General features: G+C 48.0%; 3 protein-coding genes across 4 annotated transcripts in view; 1 reads left to right on the plus strand and 2 right to left on the minus strand.

Moving 5' to 3' along the window:
- TESK2 (testis associated actin remodelling kinase 2) overlaps positions 1–7,049 on the minus strand; it is a 114,299-nt gene extending 107,250 nt beyond the window's left edge. Inside the window, exon 1 of one of the 2 annotated variants that reach the window (XM_004598935.3) lies at positions 6,629–7,049. The gene's annotated coding sequence lies outside the window, so the exon portion shown is untranslated. The remainder of the gene's footprint in view (positions 1–6,628) is intronic. The other variant, XM_058680415.1, reaches the window with a different exon arrangement.
- A 4,292-nt stretch (positions 7,050–11,341) lies between these two features.
- On the minus strand, positions 11,342–15,014 carry CCDC163 (CCDC163 homolog). Its single transcript, XM_058680456.1, has 10 exons — positions 14,907–15,014; positions 14,761–14,798; positions 14,410–14,546; positions 14,220–14,301; positions 13,881–14,070; positions 13,014–13,081; positions 12,674–12,741; positions 12,288–12,382; positions 11,907–11,983; positions 11,342–11,628 (listed from the first exon to the last, which is right to left on the minus strand). Exons 1-10 carry the CDS (start codon positions 14,948–14,950, stop codon positions 11,510–11,512), a joined length of 918 nt encoding a protein of 305 aa, XP_058536439.1. The 5' UTR covers positions 14,951–15,014; the 3' UTR covers positions 11,342–11,509.
- An 11-nt stretch (positions 15,015–15,025) lies between these two features.
- Positions 15,026–20,644, plus strand: MMACHC (metabolism of cobalamin associated C). The gene is made up of 4 exons (XM_058680463.1): positions 15,026–15,697; positions 17,187–17,381; positions 18,008–18,160; positions 19,407–20,644. Exons 1-4 carry the CDS (start codon positions 15,617–15,619, stop codon positions 19,824–19,826), a joined length of 849 nt encoding a protein of 282 aa, XP_058536446.1. The 5' UTR covers positions 15,026–15,616; the 3' UTR covers positions 19,827–20,644.
- Positions 20,645–22,159: the final 1,515 nt, after the last annotated feature.

Genomic DNA, 22,159 nt, shown 5'->3' on the forward strand with positions numbered 1-22,159 from the left:
TGTCTATAACAAGGTACTTATTTAAATAAATTATGATAAACCCACTCAATGGATTATTAGGCAGCTGGTTAAAAAGAAAAACAGGAAATGAGTATTTAGCCTGGCCAACTGGGACACCAGCATCCCATGCTGGAGTGCCTGAGTTTGAATCCCAGCTCCTGACTCCAGCTTCCTACCAGTGTGGATCCTGGGAGCCAGCAGCCATAGCTCAAGCAGTTCAGTTGCTGGCCCCACATGGGAGACCTGACTTCTCTGCAGATTCCCAGTTTTGTCCCTGGTGTAACACTAGTCATCGCAGACACCTGGGGAGTGGATCAGTGGATAGGAGTATCCTTTCTGCCTCTCAAGCGAAATATCAAAGAAATCAGCAGCTCTTTTTTTTTTCAAAGAATTGGATTGTAGACATATGATTAAGATCTTAGAACCATAGTTATAGAGAATGAAGTCTGAGAAGAGCTTTTTAAAAAAAAATATTTGAAAGGCAGAGTCAGAAAGAGAACTAGAGATACTTTCCATCCACTGGTTCATTCCTCCATTGCTTCATTCCTACTGCAACGGTTAGACTTGGACTGATCCACAGCCAGAGCCAGAAGTTCGTCCAGGTCTCCCTCATGGATTCAAGGCCCAAGTACCTAGACCATCCTCCACTGCTAAGGAGACCATACTGGATAATCACCATACAATAACTTTGAAAATAGTATAATAGCCATTGTTAGGCCAAAACATTCACCATCACCCACACAATTCAATGTAATAACTGGGCTCCATCTACTAAAAAGGAGACAAAATTCCCATAAAAATTCTTATCAGGGATTTCAAATTCCAATACAATATTCATTTTACAGAATAAAATTAATTGCATAACACTGAGAATATATCTCTAAACACTCCAAGGAGAAAAAAAAAACACAAGTCAGCATTTAAGTCCATGTAAGCCAAGTCATAATCATACATAATGTGTAACTCTTTTTATAATTAACTAAATCCACAGTACAAAATGTGATACTGAGGATCCTGGGGTGGATAGTACCTAGGCTACCTGTATATATATTCAAGTAAACATAAATAATTCACATATAACTCAAGGTTATGAGACATAGAGATCTTCCATTTGCTTGTTTACAGCCCAAATGTCTGCAACTGCCAGAGCTCAGTCTGTCCAAAGTTGGAAGGGGAGCCAGGAGTTTCTTCCAGGTCTCCCATGTGGGTGCAGGGTCCCAAGGACTTGGGCCATCATCTGCTGTCTTCCCAGGCCTTTAACAGGGAGCTGGATTGGAAGTGGAACAGCCTGGACTAGAACTAGTATCGAGCTGCTGGTGCCACAGGCAGATAAGTGTGCTATAGCACCATGCCTGCCCCTACCTTATTTATTTGTTTGTTCGTTTGTTTGTTTGCTTGTTTATTTGAAAAGCAAGATGACAAAGCAAGAACAGACTGAAAGATCTTTCATCTGCTGATTCACTCCCCAAATGGTCACTACAAGCAGATCTGAGTAAGGCTGAAGCCAGAAGCCAGGAGCTCCCTCCAAGTCTCCCATATGGATGCAAAGGGACCAAGAACATGAGCCATCTTCTACTGCCTTCCTAGGTGCGTTAGCAGGAAGTTAGATCAAAAGCAGAGCAGCCAAGACTCAAACCAGTGCTCCCATATGAGATACCAATGTTGTAAGCAGGGATTAACCAGCTGTGTTACAACACCAGCTCCCACCACCTACAGTTTTAAACAGAATTAAGATCCATTATGGAGAGGGCCTGGCATGATAGTTTAGTGGCTTAAGTCCTCGCCATGCATGCACCAGGATCCCATATGGACATTTTTTCATGTCCCTGCTGCTCCACTTCCCTTCCAGTCCCATTTGTGGCCTGGGAAAGCAAGCAAGGATGGCCTAAAGCCTTAGGACTCTGCACCCACGTGGGAGGAAGAAACTCTTGGAAGAAACTCCTGGCTCCCGGCTTTGGATTGCCTCAGTTCTGGCCATTGTGGCCACTTGGGTAGTGGACCAGCGGATGGAAGATCACTTTCTTTCTTTCTCTCCTTATCTCTATAAGTCTGACTTTCCAATAAACATAAATCTTAAATATATATATATGATTTTATTTATTTATTAATTTATTTATTAATTACATTGTATTATGTGACACAGTTTTATAGGTACTGGGACTCCCCCCACCCCTCCCCAACCCCCCCAAAAAAATATATATGATTTTTAAAAAAAATTCATCATGGAGAGAATCTGGTTAACATCCACATGGATATAACTGGATAGAAATTCTAACATTCTCTGGCACAACAGAGTAACTATGATTGATTAAATATTTCAAAATAATTTAAAAGAATATTGAGGGCCTAGCACAGTGGCCTAGTGGATAAAGTTCTCGCCTTACATGCACCAGGAACCCATATGAGTGCCAGTTTGTGTCGCAGCAGCCCCACTTCCCATCCAGCTTCACGCCTGTGGCCTGGGAAAGCACTTAAGGATGGCCCAAAACCTTGGGACCCTACACCTGCTCCTGGCTCCTGGCTTCGGATCAGCTCAGTTCCAGCTGTTGTAGCCACTTGGGGAGTGAATCAGCCGATGGAAGATCTTTCCTCTGTCTCTCCATCTCTCTGTCTGACTTTCCAATAAAAATAAGTAAATCTTAAAAAAAAAAAAAAGAATATTGAACATTATCAGAACAAAGAAATATCTGTGTATGTAAATAAAGACATAAGACCCATCATATGCCAAATCACCCAGTGTTTGTGTTTAAGACACAATCCTCTGTATGACGGAACAACATACCATGCATCTGGGGCATCAGCTATGTGAGAATCTCATTGTCAGTTCAAGGACATCTGTACTACCTAGCACTATCTTCTTCTTTCAATTTTTCAAAATTTTAAATACTTTAAAAATAATTTTTATTTATTTATTTGAAAGAGTTACAGAGAACAACAAGGAAAGAGAGAAAGAAATAGATCTTCCATTTGTCTAGTTCACTCCCCGAATGGCCACAATGGCTAGGGCTGAAGTTAGGAAACTGGAAACTCCATCCAGGTCTCTCACGTGGGCACAGGAACTCAAGCACTTGGCCTATCCTTTGCTGTCTTCTCAGGGAACAAGATTGAAAGTGGCAGAACCAGGACTTGAACTCGCACCAATATAGCTGCATGAAGGGGTTTAACCCACTGCACCACAGCACCAACCCCATACTACTTTCCATCAAGTGTCAAAAACCCCATTCCAACACTGGAAGCCTTCTTAGCGATCCAACCCCAATAAAGTTCTTAACATCCACTCTGGTGACATCTCCTCCTAACATACTAGGCCACTATAACATCCACACTGATGATAAGGTCAACACAGTCCCTCATTCTCCCACTACTTCAATAACCGACATCTCTATCTCCTTTCAATAGCAGTGTCTCTACCTTGAAATACTGTACTCTGAGCTTTCAGCGATACAGTTTTGGGGTTTTGTTTTGTTGTTTTTGTTTTGTTTTGTTTTGTTTTTTACAAAATCTGGTCTGCAGCTGTACATCTCTAATGGTCTCCTTCTCTAATCACCAGCCCCCTGCAGGTTTTACTTCTTAGAATCCATTTTGGACTTTTAACCACTTCTCCCACATTGTCACTAGCAGGGTACAGTTGCTCCCTATTTTCTCTTTCTGCCCTGTCAATGCTGAATCTGGATCAACACCCCATCCCTCAAACCATCCTCTTTGCCTTCCTACACTTAGACTGTTGGAAAGTATAAAATCCATGCTACTAGGCCATGTTACAAATTTGTCTAAATAACCAAATCCACATGGATCATCTTTCCTTTTCAATGCTTAACCTATTTCCCTTTCACTCTCCACTAAGAAAGAAAATGGAAAGAAAGAAAGAAAGAAAGAAGGAAAGAAAGAGAGAAAAGGAAGGAAGGAAGGAAGGAAGGAAGGAAGGAAGGAAGGAAGGAAGGAAGGAAAGAAAGAAAGAAAGAAAGAAAGAAAGAAAGAAAGAAAGAAAGAAAGAAAGAAAGAAAAGAAAGAAAAGAAAGAAAAGAAAGAAAAGAAAGAAAGAAAGAAAGAAAGAGAGAGAGAAAGAAATAGAGAAAGAAAGAAAGAAAGATAGATAGATAGATTGATCCCATGGTCAGAATACCTAAGTCAGAAATTCACTAGGTAGCCTAGCAGTTAAGACATCCTTGACTTAGGTCAGAGTATATGGATTCCATATCTGTCTCAAGCTCCTGATTCCAGCTCCTACTCATACAGACCCTGGGAGGCAGCCCTTCATGGCTTAAGTATCTGGGCTCCCACCAACCACACATGTAGGGGACCTGGATTGAGTCAGGCATACAGACAGACATCAACAGATTTGTCTCTCAAGCATACTCCTTAAAATTTTTAAACTCATCACAGTTCCTTGAGCCACTTACTTCTCCACAGCTAACTAATCTTATAAAAAACAAGGCTATCAAAGCCCCTCACCCTTTTTTCCTTCAAACATACTATCTTCTTTGACTTCTATCCTTTTGGCAACCAAGAATAAAATGCCCAAAGTATTTCTCATCAACCTAGAAAACCCGTAATAAAAAGAAACACATACTTGTACTACAGTGGGAAGAACAGTTTCGTAAGTAAACAAATCTTTGCCAATGGTCTTTCCAACTGCAAAAAAATAAATATTGATGCATAAACCATAAGGGTCTCATGATCTATCATGCATCTTTGTGAGGACGCACTTTGGATACAGTGGTTAGGACACCCACATCGCATATCAGAGTGCCTAGTTCTGCATCCTGGCTCTGTGTCCTACCCCAGCTTCCTCTTGGACTACACCTCAGGAGGCAATAGGTGATGGATCAAGTACTTCGGTCTCTGCCACCCCCATGGGAGATTCAGACTGGCTTCCCAGCTCCTGTTTCATCCTTGCCCAGACCTAGCTGCAGTGGAATGAACTAGCAGATTGAAGATCTATCTTTACCTCTATCTCTTTCTGTCCCCCTCACCCATACTTCTTATATAAATATAAATGCATACATATGTAGATAAATGAACAGAAAACAAAAATAGTTGATTTATTCCCCAAAAAAATCATTATGGTACCTACCATAGAGTGTATTCTCAACAATGTTGCACTACCAGCTCTTTTTTACAACCAAATCATTGAAGAACTAATTTTACCACCCCTACTTCCTCCTCAATCCATCAGGATCTAATGCTACCATTGCCATCACCACAGTATCAAAGGAAATGAATGCCAAATTCAGTGGCTTCTTAATTCCCTTTTTACTCGACCTCTGCAGTACCAAACACAGCCATCCCCCTCCCAAATTTTTAAAGATCCATATATTTATTTACAAGGCAATGTTACAGAGAGATAAAGGGACAGAGATCTTCCTTCCCCTGGGTCACTCCCTAGATGGCTGCAATGGCGGCAGCTGGGCCTGTCTGAGCTTTTACTGGGTCTCCCTCACGGGGGTGGTTGCTCTCCCTTTAGCAGGGAGCTGGATGGGAAGTGGAGCAGCCAGGACTCTAACCAGCACCCATCTGGATGCCACAGCGCCAACGAACCCCTCCCCCTTCTCTCTTCTTGAAACTCTTCCTTTGACTTCTGTCACAATGCCATTCTGTGCTGGTTCTCGTCCCATTCCTTTAGCGTCCCTTTTTCAGTCTATTTTCCCTCAAACGGGGAGGGCCTTCTAGTCCGTAGCCCTTCTCTTCTTTCAGTATTACCTTCACCTTCTAAGACTTCAAACACTACCCTCACCCACCCCGCATATTCTCTCTAGGCCTTCAGCACCTCAAACTGGATGTATTCAAAAGTAAATTACTTTTTTTCAAAGTTCCGTACTCATTTAACACTACCAAATCAACCAAGCCTGAAAATACTCACTAATCTTCTCAAGCACATTTTGAATCCTCCAGGAACTGCAGGCCACACTTCTTTTTCCTCTCACCACCTCATTACGTCCCCCTGCCCCTGAATCAACACCCGGCTTTCTCCTGGCACCTGCTGCTTCCTGCTGCCCACTCTTCCTCCCTATCTTCGCCAGCCATCACACCAATCCCATCGGGCTCCCATTTACCAACCTGTCAACCTTGCCTGCTGGCGCCTACAGAATAAAGTCCACATTCTCTTGCAAGGTTCGCTAAGAAGTGCAAATGGAAAAGTTTCTGAACGAGAAGAACCTGAGTTTCATTTCTAGCTAACTCAGCGATGTGAAGGGCCAAAGGCAGAAAAGGAAGTGGAGGGGAGGGGAGGGAAAAGAGACACAACCCGGTCTGAGGGCCAATGCTCCTAGGGGCCAGAAGCGGGGGTCTGCAAGGGAAATCAGGGGTGGGGAGGAGAAACAGTCCCTGGCAGTTCTGCCTGGGTGAGGTGTCCGAGGAAACCAAGGGGATGCGGAATCTATCTGAAGTGAGTTAGGTGCTGTTAGCAGTCATGCGCCAGACCCCAGATCCGCTCTAACTTTGGATGGGCCGCCAGCCTCAGAGGGCACCCTGAGGGGACCGAGAAGGGCAAGGGAAAGGGACTGAGAAGAAAACTGTCCTCAGCCTATAGGGCAAAGAATTTCTAGAGAGTCAAAGGTTCGAGTGTAGCAGCCGCGCACCCCGGCCACGCTGTCCAGGTCGGTGCTTCACGCCCTCTCCGAACATTTACCTGAGACGGGACTGAGCGGCCAGAGGAGTGCCTGCGCCAGGACGGGGAGGAGGAGGCCAGGACGGAGCATAGTCGCCCTCCCAGCTCAGCGGCGGTAGCGGCTCCTCAGCCGGCAGAGGCGGTAGGGGTCCCTCGCGCGGAAGCCGGCGACTTGGGGGCACCAGCAGTGGCAGAAGACGAGGAGGCTACTGCCATGGCCCGGCAGTCGAGGCCGCTCCCCCACACCGCCTTGGTGGGGACAGAAGGACGCTCTCACCCGCCACGCGCGGAGGGCAGCTGGGACCGCCGCGGGACTCCCGGGCAGGGCCGCGGGCGACTGAAACACCTCCCAACGGCGGAGCAGCCACTCGGGGGCGGAGGCTCCTGGAGACACGCCCCCATCGAGCCCTCACTCAGAGTAGCCAACCAGTCGCCGATTCATGATAAACGAGCTGCTGGCATTGACCAATCAGCGTGAGGCATGCCACGTGGTATGAGGGTGGGCACAATGGGCGTCCAGAAAAGCCAATCAACAGTGCTAGGCGCCAACTCTCGGTGGAGGGGAACCAATAGGAAGGCAGGGGAGGTAAAAACAGAAGAGGCAGTGTGTGCTCGGGACAGACAGAACGGAAGAGGGAGTACACCTGGAGAAGCCCAAGTCCAGGAGTCTCTCAGAGCGCGGGACCAATGGAAACACCAAACACAGAAACGATCGGTAATAGATAAACCGATTGAAAAGGGATTCGATTTTCGTGGCTCTTGAGTTGGTCAAGATCTAAAATAAGGACAAGTTCTATGAAGGCGCCATCCAGCAGGATCTCAAACTGGGAGGAAAGAAGCGATACATAAATAATTATTAGAGCCATGGGTCAAGACGCCCAAGGAACAATGTAGTCTAGATTAAAAGATTCGATGGAGATGTGGAGGAACTAACACTTGAACTTGACTTGAAAACGGGATTTTTGCAAGAGGTGGGGAGGGATGGTAACAATAATTCTACCCAGTGATTCGACAGGCACATGTTTCCTCCTGCTTTCGGTATGTTTGGAAGGCAGGATTCATAACATACTTCAGCAGTTTGCAGTATCAAGAAAGCAAGCGCAGCCAGGAACAGTGGATTGTGATCGTACAATTGGATACCTCCTTTTAGATTTTCCTCCTCCTGGAAGAGGAAGGGATTTAAACCATCGGAGTATAGGTAGTAAGCATTCCTGACAGCAATAAAGTTTATGAAGATGTAAATAATAGTAGCAGTTGTAGTAATAGTAAGGGAAAGAGGCTGAATGTGGATTGCGCTCAGATGCCGAATGTGCCTCTCCTCTTTTTTGGTGCTGAGATAGCTGTTGCTGAACAGGAGCATAACCTAAACAGTGCGCTGCTTTAGGAAAATTAATTGGTCGCTCACAGGATCTCTGGAGAAGAGGTCCCTCCTCCCCAATCAGCCCTGTCCTCCATCCTCCCACCGCCTTCTTGGGATCATCCTTCTAGCAATAAATCAAGTGCTGCCCCCTGCTGACACTTCAACTACCACTGTTACACATTATTATTTAATAATTCTACTGGGAAAGCCCTGGCATCCCTACGAGGTCAGTGATAAATACAGCACTGGTGGTAACCGGGTTAGGGGATGCCACTGTGCTGGATGTATCCCGTCTGTCCAGTGAACAATATAAAACCAGGTATTCATCACCCCTGCTTCCACGGGAATGAGGCTTGATAGGAACTTCTGGGCTCATTTTTGAAAATTAGTTCTGATCCCTAAACAATTTCCCAATGCTTAGGGGAGAAAAGGATTTGCCTGTAGCTAGTCAAATAGTGAAATCCCCTCTCCATGAGCTTTTTACTAGTGAATACAGTCCCTTAAAGACTGCCATTACTGAAGATAGTTTGTGTCCTATACAGCTCAACCCTTTCTTATGCTTTTATTTCTCTCTAGAGAAATAAAATAAAGAGCTGGGACCTTTACCTGAGCCTGCTGCACATCTCGGTGCAGGACAGCCACATGCTGGGACTGCCCTGAACAAGCATCCATTTATGGGGCTGGCACCATGGCTTTAGTATGTTAAACCTCCACCTGAGGCACTGGTATCCCGTCTGGGTTCTGGTTCAAGTTCTGGATGCTTGACTTTTTTTTTTTTTTTTAATTAGAAAGGCAGATATACAGAGAGGAAGAGACAGAAAGGAAGATCTTCCATCCGATGGTTCACTCCTCAAGCAGTCGCAACGGCCAGAGCTGAGCCTATCTGAAGCCAGGAGCCTCTTCTGGGTTTCCCACGTGGGTGCAGGATCCCAAAGCTTTGGGCCATCCTTGACTGCTTTCCCAGGCCACAAGCAGGGAGCTGGATGGGAAGCGGGGCTGCCAGGATTAGAACCGGTGCACATATGGGATCCCAGCAAGTTCAAGGTGAGGACTTTACCTGCTACGCTATCACGCTGGGCCCGGATGCTTGACTTCTGACCCAGCTGCCTGCTAATGGCCTAGGAAAGCAGTAAAAGATGCCCCAAATCCTCAGGTCATTGTGCCCACATAGAAGACCTGGAAAAAGCCCCAGCCTCCTAATTTCTGATCTGCCTAGCTCCAGCTATTGCAGTCATTTGAAACATGAATCAGCGGATGGTAGATATCTCTCACCTTCTCTCTTTCTGTAAATATACTTTTAAAATAGAAATAAGTATTTTTAAAAGTACATAGTTTAAAAATATATACCTAGTCATCTTTTGACTACAGTTAATAGTGAATGATACCCTACAAGGTCTCAGTGAGATGCTGATGCTTCTAAGAAAACCCGAGGCTGTCTAGAACACAAGGGCCACATAAGGAGACAGTAAAGCTCTCCTCAGTGATCTAGGAAGACGCACATTTCAGAGTGAAAGCAAGTAGTGGAAGGATCAGAACCCCTGCTCACAAGACAAATGTTTTTAAAGATTTATTTTATTTATTTTATTGGAAAGCCAGACATACTGAGAGGAGGAGAGAGAGGAAGATCTTCCATTAGTTGATTCACTCCTCAAGGGGCTGCAACGGCTGGAGCTACGCCAGTCTCCCATGTGGGTGCAGGGTCCTGACGCTTTGGGCCATCCTCAACTGCTTTCCCAGGCCACAAGCAGGGAGCTGGATGGGAAACAGAGGGCTGCCAGGATTAGAACCAGTGCCATATATATATAATAAAACAAAATAAAGCAGGGAGGGGCAGGGGCATTGGCTCAACAGGCTAATCCTCTACCTGCAATGCCGGCATCCCATATAGGCATTGGTCCGCATCCTCGCTTCTGAACTGGCTCCCTGATTATGGCCTGGAAAAGCAGCAGAGGATGACCCAAAGCCTTATAACTCTGAACCCACATGGGAGACTTGGAAGAGGCTCTTAATTCTTAGCTTCAATAAGGCCTAGATCTGGCTATTGCAGCCATTTGGGGAGTGAATCAGCTGTAATTCTTTTATGTAAAAAGAATAAATCTTTTTGAAAAATAAAATCGTTGGTCTGGCATGATGACTCAATTAGCAAATCTCCCCCTTGCAAGTGCTAGGATCTCCTATTGGAGCTGGTTTATGTCCTGGTTGCTCCATTTTCCATCCAGGACTCTACTTGTTGTCTGGGAAAGCAGTGGAAGACGGCCCAAAGCATCGGGACCCTGCACCCACAGTTCTTGGAATGCTGCACCCATATGGGAGACTCAGAGGAGACTCTTGGCTCATGGTTTCAGATCAACTCTGCTCTGGTTGTTGTCTTTTGGGGAGTGAACCAGCAGATGGAAGATCTTTTCTCTCCTTCTCTCTGTAAGTCTGGCTTTAAATAAAAATAAATCTTAAAAAACATAACAAAATATCATAATGTATCATTCCTAGAAATAGTAAGCACTAAATCACAAAATATCTCAGTTAATAAAAAACACACATATGTAGTAACTAGGTTCCAACATAAACTTTTTAAGAAAATTATTTATTTTTATTGGAAAGATTTACAGATCAGATTTACAGAGAAAAAGAGAGATAGAAAGCTCTTCAATCCATTGGTTCATGCTCCAAACGGCCGCAATGGCCAGAGCTGAGCTGATCCAAAGCTAGGAGCCAGGAGCTTCTTCCAGGTCTCCCACACAGGTGCAGGGTACCAAACCTTTGGGCAATCCTCCTCTGCCCTCCCAGGCCACAAGTAGGGAGCTGCATGGGAAGTGGAGCAGCTGGGACACAAACCATTGCTCACATGGGATCCTGGCACTTGCAAGGTGAGGATTTAGCCACTGAGCCATTGCAGCAGCCCCCACTATAAACTTTCTTACTGGACATCACAGTTAAAACATCATGACAGACATTAGATTCCAGGCAGAGCCTCAAAGAAGAGAGGCTTGGAAGAGGGTTGTTGCAGCAAAGTAAGCTAGGCTGACAGGGATGAAGACAGTGGGAGAAGCTGAAGTGAACCCAAAGAGGAAGGAACAAGATAAGAGGAGAAGAAGCCCCTACTGTGCAGGTTCAGAGTCTGCCAGAAAGCCCCCTCCTCTAACATCCCCAACAGCACTACTGCCCCCGAGTCACATCGGAACTCCATCTACTCACCAGGACAGGCACTGCCTCCTCTTTCCAACTACACCTGAACTGGTATTCAGAAAGTACCCATCTACCTCTGTGAACTTGAACCTCAGAGGTAGATGTTACCAGAAACCATCAAGTAATGGGTGGCAGAAAGGACATACTGCGTCTATCCCACATGGGGGCTGAGTCGCAGAAAACACAGCAGGGAGGGAAAGCTGCTTTATTGCAGTGAGGCAGCAGAGGTGGACAGGCAGTGAGGAGCCCCAGCAGAAAGAGCAGGCACCTGTTCACAAGGAGTAGCAAGGGGCCCAGAAACAGAGTCTTGGAGGGAAGGATGGGCATGGAAAGCTTCATCCCACCACTCCTTCAAGTCCTTACAGGTCACTCAGGAGCATCTTGGAGCCTTGAAGGAATGAGTTCACTTGCTTAAAACCCTGGCCCTGGAGCTGAAGGCTGCTGGGCTCCAGGTTAGAAAAGGTGCTTCCTGGGAGACCTAAGCAAAGAGAAGGGAACAGAAAATCAACCCTCAGCAAGCACTGTGAAGTGCACAGTACCGGGCCTTGGGCCTGTCTGACAAAAATGGGACATATCAGCTTTGACTTGGGATAAGCAGTGACCGAGGTTGATGGTTGATGAATTCACAAAGGAGGTGGAAACTCCATTCTACCCAGCTGGCATCCAAGCATCCCATTCAAATTCAGCCTCCCCCAGAGCAAGGATCTCTGCCCTTACCCTTATCTAGCTTCCTTCTAAGTTCCCAACTACTGTTACCATCTGCAAGATTGACTTCTGAGCTGGTGAAGGCAGTGGTCGGGGGCAGCTTACACTGGAGGACATGGTCGGAGGTCCTGGGAAAAGGGGACACAGTCGGAGTCAGGATGGAGACAACAGGTGCCAGAGATGTGCCTGGCCCAGTACCCTCCCCCTTGCTGAGGCCAGGACTCCAGGCTCTCCCCTTTGATCTTTCAAAAATACACAGATAACCTCAGTGACTCAAGAATACCTGATGCTGTCATTCAGGGCTGTAACCGCAGTAACTCACTCTGCCTCTCACAGCCCAGGCCAAATGTAGGGTAACTGAATGTTGTAGTCAGTGCCTGGTCTCTGTGGATCAGAACCCTTCCTACTGCCACAGCACCCACACCCGCTGACCTGAGGAAGTCGTGCTCCTGCCAGGTGTCCTGGATCTCTGTCATGGCGACCTCTAAGGCATGATCCTTGTGGTCACTTTGCAGCTGTTCTAACATCTGCCAGATCACAGGCACAGGTAGGATCAAACCTCTCCCCTTCCACAAGGAAACCCCTGCCCCATCATGGTCCTCTGCAGGTCACCTGGGACCTTCATGTGGGTGGGGAAGTTTCTTATCGGCCTAAAGTGGAGGACTTGGGAAGAGATTTGAAGAAAACAATCAGCATAAGGAAGAATAACAATAGAGATGGGGGCAGGAGGGGACATTCTGGTCTTCCTACAGGACAGGCTAGAGAAGGGAAGGGGCCTCAGTGGGGAAATACAGACGCATATCCAGTCCTGGCCCTACCTTCCAGCTACGGGCCTGGGCCTGCCGCCCCTCAGCTATCTGTTTCAGGAGCAGCTCCTGATGCTGGCCTACAGATGAGAGCAAATGTAAGGGGCTGCTCTCCCACTCTTTCTCCCTGCCTTGACAAGAAGCATTCTGGTCCAGTCACTGCCTGGACACTTCCAGGCTGCCTAGAGAGACTTAAATTCACCTTAGGAGGGGCAAAGAACAAGACAAAATTACATGACCAGACTTCTCAGTAGCTCAAGCAGCCAGTACTATGGCAAATGATGGGTAGTGCAAGAAGACTTTTCAGAAAACAAACCAGGGAACACATCCTTACCGCCAAGCTTATACTCACTCAGCTGGTCCCGCACCAACTTCAGTTCCTCCCGCAGAATCTCTGACTCCTCCCACAGCAGCTGCCGCCTATGGAATGGAGAGCAGTATCACCTGAGAGTCAGTCAACAAGCCTGTGGTGGTGGGGAGGCTGGGGAGGGGGCAATGTGATGGCTTAAATTGCCTAATCCTCTGCCTGCAAGTGGCATATAGGTGCCAAGTCGTGTCTTGCCCGTACCACTTCTGATTCAGGTCCTGCTTATGGACTGCAAAAACAATGGAGAATGGCCCAGGTCTTTGAGCCCCTGAACCTCAGTGGGAGACCCAGAGAAGTTCTTGGTTCCCAGTCACCTTAGCTCCAGCCAGAAAGATCATTTAAGGTGTGAATTAGTGAATGGAAGATCTCTCTTTCCTTCTCTCTGCATATCTGACTTACCAATAAAAATAAATCAACAGGGCCCGGCCCAGTAGCCTACTGGCTAAATCCTCGCCTTGCAACCACCAGGATTCCATATAGGTGCTGTTTTGTGTCCCAGATGCTCCGTTTCCCATCCAGCTCCCTGCTTGTGGCCTGAGAAAGTAGTAGAGGTCAGCCCAAAGCCTTGGGACCCTGCACCCGCATGGGAGATGTAGAGGAAACTCTTCGCTCCTGGCTTCCTGAGCTGATGCAGCTCAGCTCTGGCTGTTGCATCCCCTTGGGGAGTTAAGTAGACGATGGAAAATCTTTTTTTCTTGTCTCTCTTCGTCCCTGTGAATCTGCCTGTCCAATAAAAATAAATATCTTAAGGGGAAAAAAAAATCAACAAACCCAGAGTGAGGAAACCACTGGCCTCCTGAAATTGCACGAGTTCAGAAACCTCAAGAAGGCAAGACCTTGCTTATCACTTACTCCGACTGCAGCTCCTGGGAAAACCCCCTGTTGGCATGACTGCACTTTCCTGGTCCTGTTTGTCCTTGGGCTTGGGCCTGCTCTTGCACCTGGCTCCGAAGGCCCTGCAGGTCCCTTTTCAGCATGTCAAACCGTTGATCCAAGAGAAGGGTCCTCTCTTCCCGGCTCCCCTTCAGCAACTTTAGTGATACTGCAGTGACAAAGTTGGGGATCACCCCTCTGAGAGTTTTGCCTAGGAGCCCACGCTACTTACAAATTAGGAAACAGGCAGACACATGGTGAGATTGCATGTACCCATATAGACCCATGTGTATGAAGGAAAACAGCTTTGTCAGATACCTTCCAGTGCACTGATCTTGTGTTTTTGCTGTTCTCGTTCTTCCATCAGACCCTGGACAGCCTGCCGTAGTGTCTCAGTCACCTGCCCGGGGAGAAGAAAACACACGACCTCCTCAGAGGCCTTCCCAACCCCGGGTATTTGCGACACCCATAAACACTACATCTAAACACCTGGGAGTGTAAGCCTCACCTGAGCCTGAGCCTGAAGCTGGGATCGGAGGACGGTGATTTCATCCCAGAGAGAGGACCGACTGTGGCTTTCAGTCCAGCTCCGCCTCTCTGGGACACCGGGGGTCTTCAGAACCCAAGGAAGCTGAGCCGGCACTCCTGACTGGGGAAGCAAGTGAGGAGGGGAAGTCCAGGTCCCAGCTAGGTTCCGTGCTGAGGAAATAAGACAGGGACGAGTGCAGACCTACTGTGTGGGAGAAGAGTTCAGGAAAGGAAATGGTAGGGATCTGGAAGGAGTTCCAGGTGGTAGGTCCAGGCACTGGAAAAGAGGTAGATTTGGAGGAGAAAGGCTGGGAGGAGACAAGGCCAATACTTCCCTGCAGTGGTGACTTCAAAGGGATATAGCCGCTGCTACAAAACAAACGCACACAGGCAAAATCGAGGGAGAGTTTCTCGTCCTGTCCTCCAGCCCGTAACTTCCACCTTTGCCCGGCAACCGGGGCCTCCAGAGCCCCTCACCTTAATTCGGGCCACATTTCTATCCGTTGCATGGAGCAGCACATCGACCTGCTCAGACCAGCTCAAGCTCCTGCTCATACCCTGTGGCGGGAGTCTGGGTCCCGGGGCAGCGTTAGATCAAAACGGGGAGTGAAGATGCAAGGTCGGGGGAAGAAGGCAGTATCAAACCAAACTACGACTCTGGGATGAGGCAAGAGCACACCGCTCCTCATGGACTGCGGGAAACTTGGGTACTGTAGTGAGAACTGAAATCGCGGAATCTTGGTGGACACTGCCCCAGATCCACAACAGTCGGAGCCACCGTGGCAAACCAATGCCTGCTACGACAGCCAGCACTGGGTTCAAACGGCGAAAAAGCTGAACTTCAGCCTGGCTGCCGCACAAGCACCTGGGACACTGAGTTTGTCTCTCGCAGAGATAACTGGCGACGGAGGCGGCAGAACTACGTCTCCCTGGACGCCATCCTCACACTCACGCACACCCCCCCTCACCGCAAAGCTTGCCGGGAAACCGAGTCTTCCTGATTCTGTAGACGAGGGCTCCAAGGACCCACCAAACTACGTTTCCCAGGATGAATTGCGGCAAGGCAACCCTAGCCCGCTGCTAGGCCCGGTGGTTCCTGGGAAATGAGTCCAAGCTCTCTTGAAACAAAATCACCCAATTATCGTTGAGACTCCATTCCCCAGCAATCTTATCGTGTAGCATGCGTTATGGAGCCGCATGTCGCAGAGCTGCAGCAGAAGATTAAAGACACGTTGTGTCCATTTGGCTTCGAGGTTTATCCTTTCCAGGTTGGTTTCTTCCTCCTGCAGTACCAGGGTGAGGTGTATGATTGGGCTTGGTGCAGACGGCGTGAAAGCCCGGGAGCTTTCCGATCCTCCCCGAGCTCCGCCACCTGCCCGGTGCCGCTTCTGACCGCTAGGACAGGGTGTCAACGGGGATTTGGGTTGGAAATGGAGAGAAAAGGTCGCATGTTTGTCCTTTTGCCCCATAGAATGCCAAGTTGCTGAAGGGGAGGCAACATAGAATCCTATAACCGGTATGACATTATCACCTACGTAGTTTACAGAGAAAAGGGACTCTTGGGGCCAGAGTCACCTTGGAAATGTCCCGAAGGAATTAGAAGAGGCCCAGGTCCAGAAAGTTGGCACGGCTAGGGTCTAGGCCAGCCGAGACGGGAAGAGCACTTCTGGTTAAACAAGCAGACAATTGGCTGGTTGTTCTCTCTACCAACAGAAGGATAATTCACGGTGTAGCTCAACGTCAGTGCTGAATGCTTAGAGAAACTGTGCCTCCGCCTGGCACAGAAGTCTCCGCCCTCCCTGCCACACTCTACCTCCCACTCTTCTACTAGGACTGTTTGTTCCTTGCACTGTGAAGTATACTTAAGATAAAAAGTTAGTTGTTGGGCCCGGCGGCGTGGCCTAGTGGCTAAAGTGCTCGCCTTGAAAGCCCCAGGATCCCATATGGGCGCCGGTTCTAATCCCGGCAGCTCCACTTCCCATCCAGCTCCCTGCTTGTGGCCTGGGAAAGCAGTTGAGGACGGCCCAAAGATTTGGGACCCTGCACCCGCGTGGGAGACCCGGAAGAGGTTCCAGGTTCCCGGCATCGGATCGGCGCGCACCGGCCGTTGCGGCTCACTTGGGGAGTGAATCATTGGACGGAAGATCTTCCTCTCTGTCTCTCCTCCTCTCTGTATATCTGACTTTGTAACAAAATAAATAAATCTTTTAAAAAAAAAGTTAGTTGTTAATTAAGGACTTGTCAGAAAGAAGAAAATGAAATTGAGCTATAGATGAAAAGTTAGATTGGAAGGAAAGGGGCCTGGCTAAAGTCCTAGCGGCTGAAGTCCTTGCCTTGAACTTGCCAGGATCCCATATGGGCGCTGGTTCTAATCCTGGCAGCTCCACTTCCCATCTAGCTCCCAGCTTGTGGCCTGGGAAAGCAGTGCAGGATGGCTCAAAGCCTTGGGACCCTGCATCCACATGGGAGATCCAGAGGAAGCTCCTGGCTCTTGCCTTTGGACCAGCTCGGCTCTGGTTGTTGCAGCCATTTGGGGAGTGATCCAGCTTATGGAATATCTTTATCTTTCCTTCTCTTTGTAAATCTGATCTGCCTTTCCAATAAAAATAAGTACATATTTAAAACAAAAAAGTTGTTGAATGACTGAGGAGGAGCTGCCACAAGATGGTTGAAGCCCTGAATAGCAAGCTAAGGTATGAGCCTGGCTAAGGCCCAGGCCAGCCCTCCAGCCTGGCCTAAACTTTCTCTGTATTCCAGGTGGCATGGTACAATGAACTGCTGCCTGCAGCCTTCCACCTGCCTCTGCCAGGACCTACTCTGGCATTCTTAGTACTCAGCACACCTGCCATGTTTGAGCAGGCCTTCAAGCCCTTTGTACGGAGCTGCCATCTCCAGCCACTGAAAGACCCTGTGGACCAGTGCGTGGCCTACCACCTGGGCCGTGTCAGAGAGGTAAGCAACACTCGCCCTTCCCTCAGCTTCCACATCTACAGATGCTTTTGCTTTGCCCAAGCTCAGCACAGGATCCAGAGCTAGGGCTAAGAGCCATTCCATAGATGAAATGATATCCACGTCAGCCTTGACATTCTTCTGAGCTCTCCCTAGCCCTGCTTCCTTAGCAGACCCCAGTGTGAAATCAGTTTTACTTTACATAGATTAACAAACGTATGAACCTCAGACCAGGTTGAATGGGAATGAGCCCAGCATCTGGCAGGCATTGCTCACCTGTCTTACACATCCTTCAAACTTTATGCTGTCTGTTGAGGACTTCTGAGGACAGAGGGGTATTTCCCCCAATGAACTCACATATGCAGGGTTATGTACATGTATAGTGTCTCCCCAAAGTTAAACCCTGTCATCCCCAGTACTAGAGCTGGGGAGGACAGAGCCAGATCACCCCTTATACTAAAGGGTTTCTGAACAAAATTTTGTATATTTTCCTTCAAACAGAGGCCCTCCTAGAAAGAATAACTTTCTACACAAAGGAAGAAACGAGCCAGGTTAAGGTCATGTTAACAAATTAGGGGCTCCCTAGGCCGACTCCCCACATGCTGACAGGAGCCTCTTCTCTGTCCCAGAGCCTTCCAGAGCTACAGATAGAAGTCATCACTGACTATGAGGTATATCCTAACCGGCGCCCCAAGATTCTGGCCCAGACAGCAGCCCATGTGGCGGGGGCTGCTTACTACTACCAACGACAAGATGTGGAGGATGATCCCTGGGGAAACCAGGTCAGAAGACAAGTGTAAATGAAAGGACTGTGATGGAAATGGTAACACCCCCTCATGAGACCCCTATATTAAGGACCACGTTCCTTTGGTTTCCCTGGACAGAAGTAACAGACACAACCCAGGAGAGATCTTATGTCCTGGTTAGGAGACCAGCATTATCACATGCTTTCTACAGTTTTCTTGGGGACACATCAGGTTAGAAAACATGATTATTTTTTTTTAAAGATTTATTTTATTACAAAGTCAGATATACACAGAGGAGGAGAGACAGAGAGGAAGATCTTCTGTCCGATGATTCACTCCCCAAGTGACTGCAACGGGCTGATGCGCGCGCCGATCCGATGCCGGGAACCTGGAACCTCTTCCGGGTCTCCCACGCGGGTGCAGTGTCCCAATGCATTGGGCCGTCCTCAACTGCTTTCCCAGGCCACAAGCAGGGAGCTGGATGGGAAGTGGAGCTGCTGGGATTAGAACCGGCGCCCATATGGGATCCCGGGGCTTTCAAGGCGAGGACTTTAGCCACTAGGCCACGCCGCCGGGCCCAACATGATTATTCTTTTTTTTTTTTTTTTTTTTAAGATTTATTTTATTTTTATTACAAAGTCAGATATACTGAGAGCAGGAGAGACAGAGAGGAAGTGGAGCTGCCGGGATTAGAACCAGCAGCCATATGGGATCAAGGCGAGGACCTTAGCCACTAGGCCACGCTGCCGAGCCCCCAACATGATTATTCTTAAAGTCCTATATTGTACAGGATTGAAGATGGGAGGTAGGTAGAGCAGTGTCCAGACCAGTGAGACTGGAAAGCTGAGTATCAGCGTAACGAAGATATTTATGAAGAATGTTCAAAGTGGGGCTTTTGGTGCAATGATTAAAAATTGCTACTTGGCATACTCACATCCCCTATCAGAGTGCCTGGGTTTAAGCCCCGAGTTGGCTTCCAATTTTAGCCTCTTCCTAATGTCAACCCTGAGAGGTGGCAAGTGACAACTCAGTAGCTCTTGTGTCCCTGCCACCCAAGTGGTAGACCTGGATGGAGTTCCTGGCTCCTGGATTCAGCCAAGCCCAGCTTCCAGCTATTGGGAGCTGCTGGGGGTGTACTAGCAGTCAGGAGGTCCCTCTCTGCCTTTCAACCGTTTTTCAAAGGTTTCCTTGAAGAGAGGCTAATCTGTTGAGTGGGACTTGACCTTGTAGTTGGGACTTTGTCAAGGTGACCCAAGTGACCTTTTCTTTACGCTCTCCCCAGCACATATCAGGTGTATGCATACACCCGCAGTTTGGTGGCTGGTTTGCCATTCGAGGGGTGGTCCTGCTACCAGGGATAGAGGTGCCAGATCTGCCACCCAGACAACCTCCTGACTGTGTGCCTGCAAGAGCTGATCGCATCGCCCTGCTTGAAAGTTTCAATTTCCGTTGGCGAGACTGGACTTACCGAGATGCTGTGACCCCACAGGAGCGATACTCAGAGGAGCAGAAGGCCTACTTTTCCACCCCACCTGCCCAACGTTTAGCCCTACTGGGCTTGGCTCAGCCCTCCGAGGAACCCAGCCCTGTGCCCGCTGGGCTTCCCTTTACTGCACTCACCTCCAAGAAGCCTCACAATGTCAGCAAGGCTCGGAGCTGGCTCAGCCCCCGAGTCTCACCACCACAATCACCTGGCCCTTGACACCTTGCTATCCTGCAAGATCCCAATTTTCAGTGGTACTTGCCAGGACCTAACTGGCCTTGGCAAAAACTTTATTCTGGGTACAAGAGAAGTACTTCTCTGAACACGAGTCTTTAATGAAGTTAACAAGACACAGGAAGCATCATGGTATAGCCACTGCCATCTTTGTGGGTACCAGTGTCATGGCCACATCACATCTGATCCAGTTCCTCGCCAATATGCTTGGAAAAGCCGCCTGCCACCCACATGGGAGACCCAGTTGAAACTCCAAGCTTCAGCCTGGCCCAGCTTTGGCCACCGCGGCCTTTTAGAGATAAAACCAACGGATGGAAGATCTCTGTAACTCTCAAATAAACCATGCGAAACCCATAAGCCCCTGGCTCCTGCCTTTGGATCAGCTCAGCTCCAGTCTTTGTGGCTATTTGGGGAGTGAACCAGTGAATGGAACTTTGTTCTGTTTCCTCTCTGCTAAACCTGTCTTTGAAATAAAAATGTCTTTTAAAAATTTGATCAAGGGGCCGGCATGATGGCTCAACAGACTAATCCTCCCCATGAAGTGCCAACAGCTCATATGGGCACGGAGTTCATGTGCCAGCTGCTCTACTTCTGACCCAGCTCCCTCCTCCTGGCCTAGGAAAGCAGCAGGATGGCCCAAGCCCTTGGACCCCTGAACCCTCATGAAAGACTGAAAAAAAACTCTGCTTGTGGCATTTGGGGAGTGAAACAGCAAATAGAAGATAATGTCTATCCTCCCATAGATCTTCCTTTGAAGTACAAATAGATTTTAAAAATTTGATCAAGGGACCAATGTGATATAGCAGGCTGTTGACACCAGCATCCCATATCTTTGTATTAGATGCTCCACTTCCGATCCAGCTCCCAGCTAATGTGCCTAGGTACACAAATGGCCCAAGTGCCACCTTTGTGAGAGGACCAGGATGAAATTCCTGGCTCTAGTTTGCCCTAGCGCTGGCCATTGCAGCCACCAGTGAAAACATCTGTCCTTTCACATCTTTAAAACAAAATGACGAAAGACCAAAGCAAATCCAAATCTCCCACCTTCCTCAAAATAGATTCATGCGTCTTACTACCATTTTGTACAGCACTTAAAGAAGCTGTTAAGGGCCTTAAGCAATCATCCCATAAACAGCTCACCCCATAGGGTTGTGCGGGCTGAATATAACAAATCATGGTAACACAGGCACACAGGATTCAGTTCTCAATCTGTCCTGGCCTTGCAACTTCCCTCAGAACAATGACATAGATGAGGGTCAATGGCAGGGGTAGTGCTGTGGCATTGTACACTAAAGCCCTGCCTGCAGCACCAACATCCCACGTGGGTGCCGGCTGTGACCTGGCTGCTCCACTTCCCATCTAGCTCCTTATTAATGGGAAAACAAGGGCAGATGGTACAAGTCTTTGGCATCCAGCACCCACACCGAGAAGCAGCTCCTGGCTCAGCTTGGAGCGTACAGATTCAAGTTTTTTTCTCGGGGTGCAGTGGCTAAAGTCCTCACCTTGAACTTGCCAGGATCCCATAAGGACGCCAGTTCTAATCCTGCCATCCCCACTTCCCATCCAGCTCCCTGCTTGTGGCTTGGGAAAGCAGTCAAGCATGGCCCAAAGCCTTGGATACCAGGAAAAAGCTCCTGATCAGCACAGGTGCAGCTGCTGCAGTCACATGGGGAAATGAATCATCAGATGGAAGATCTGTCTCTCCTCCTCTCTTCATCTCTGACTTTCCAATAAAAAATTTTAAAAAACTTCCATGGCCAGAACCCAGGGATAGCACTTCTACTGAAACAAGTGGCCCTGTTTTTCCCCTTCCTTATTTATTTCCAATGGTGCAGAGGCTTCCACTTCTTTCATAGAAGGTACTATTAGAAAAGGCCCAAGTTGCAGTTCCCAGTGTAACTGAACTGTTGGTGTTAGTATCCTAGCCAACACTATCACAGGGATTGCTCTTCTCCAGATGAAAAACAAAATCTAACACCTTTTTCAGTCCCAACTGCTCTACTATGCCACAACTCAATTATTTGGTTCTAAGTAGCTCTCATTCTTTATTTTGCCCTTATGAGGGAAAATCATAAATTTTTATTTGTTTAAAGGAGTCTGGCATGATGGCTCAGTGGCTAAATCCTCGCCTTGCACATGCCAAGATCCCATAATAGGCACTGGTTTGTGTCCTGCTGCTCCACTTTCCATCCAGCTTGGAAAATAGTCAAGGATGCTGAATTTGAACTGTAATACTGCAACAAGGTGGAGGAATCCACCATGGGGGGAGGTTATGGGTAGGGATTAGGGGAATCCCAGAGCCTATGAAATTGTGTCAC

The sequence above is a fragment of the Ochotona princeps genome, chromosome 2 (genome assembly GCF_030435755.1).
Source record: "Ochotona princeps isolate mOchPri1 chromosome 2, mOchPri1.hap1, whole genome shotgun sequence".
Classification (NCBI taxonomy): domain Eukaryota; kingdom Metazoa; phylum Chordata; class Mammalia; order Lagomorpha; family Ochotonidae; genus Ochotona; species Ochotona princeps.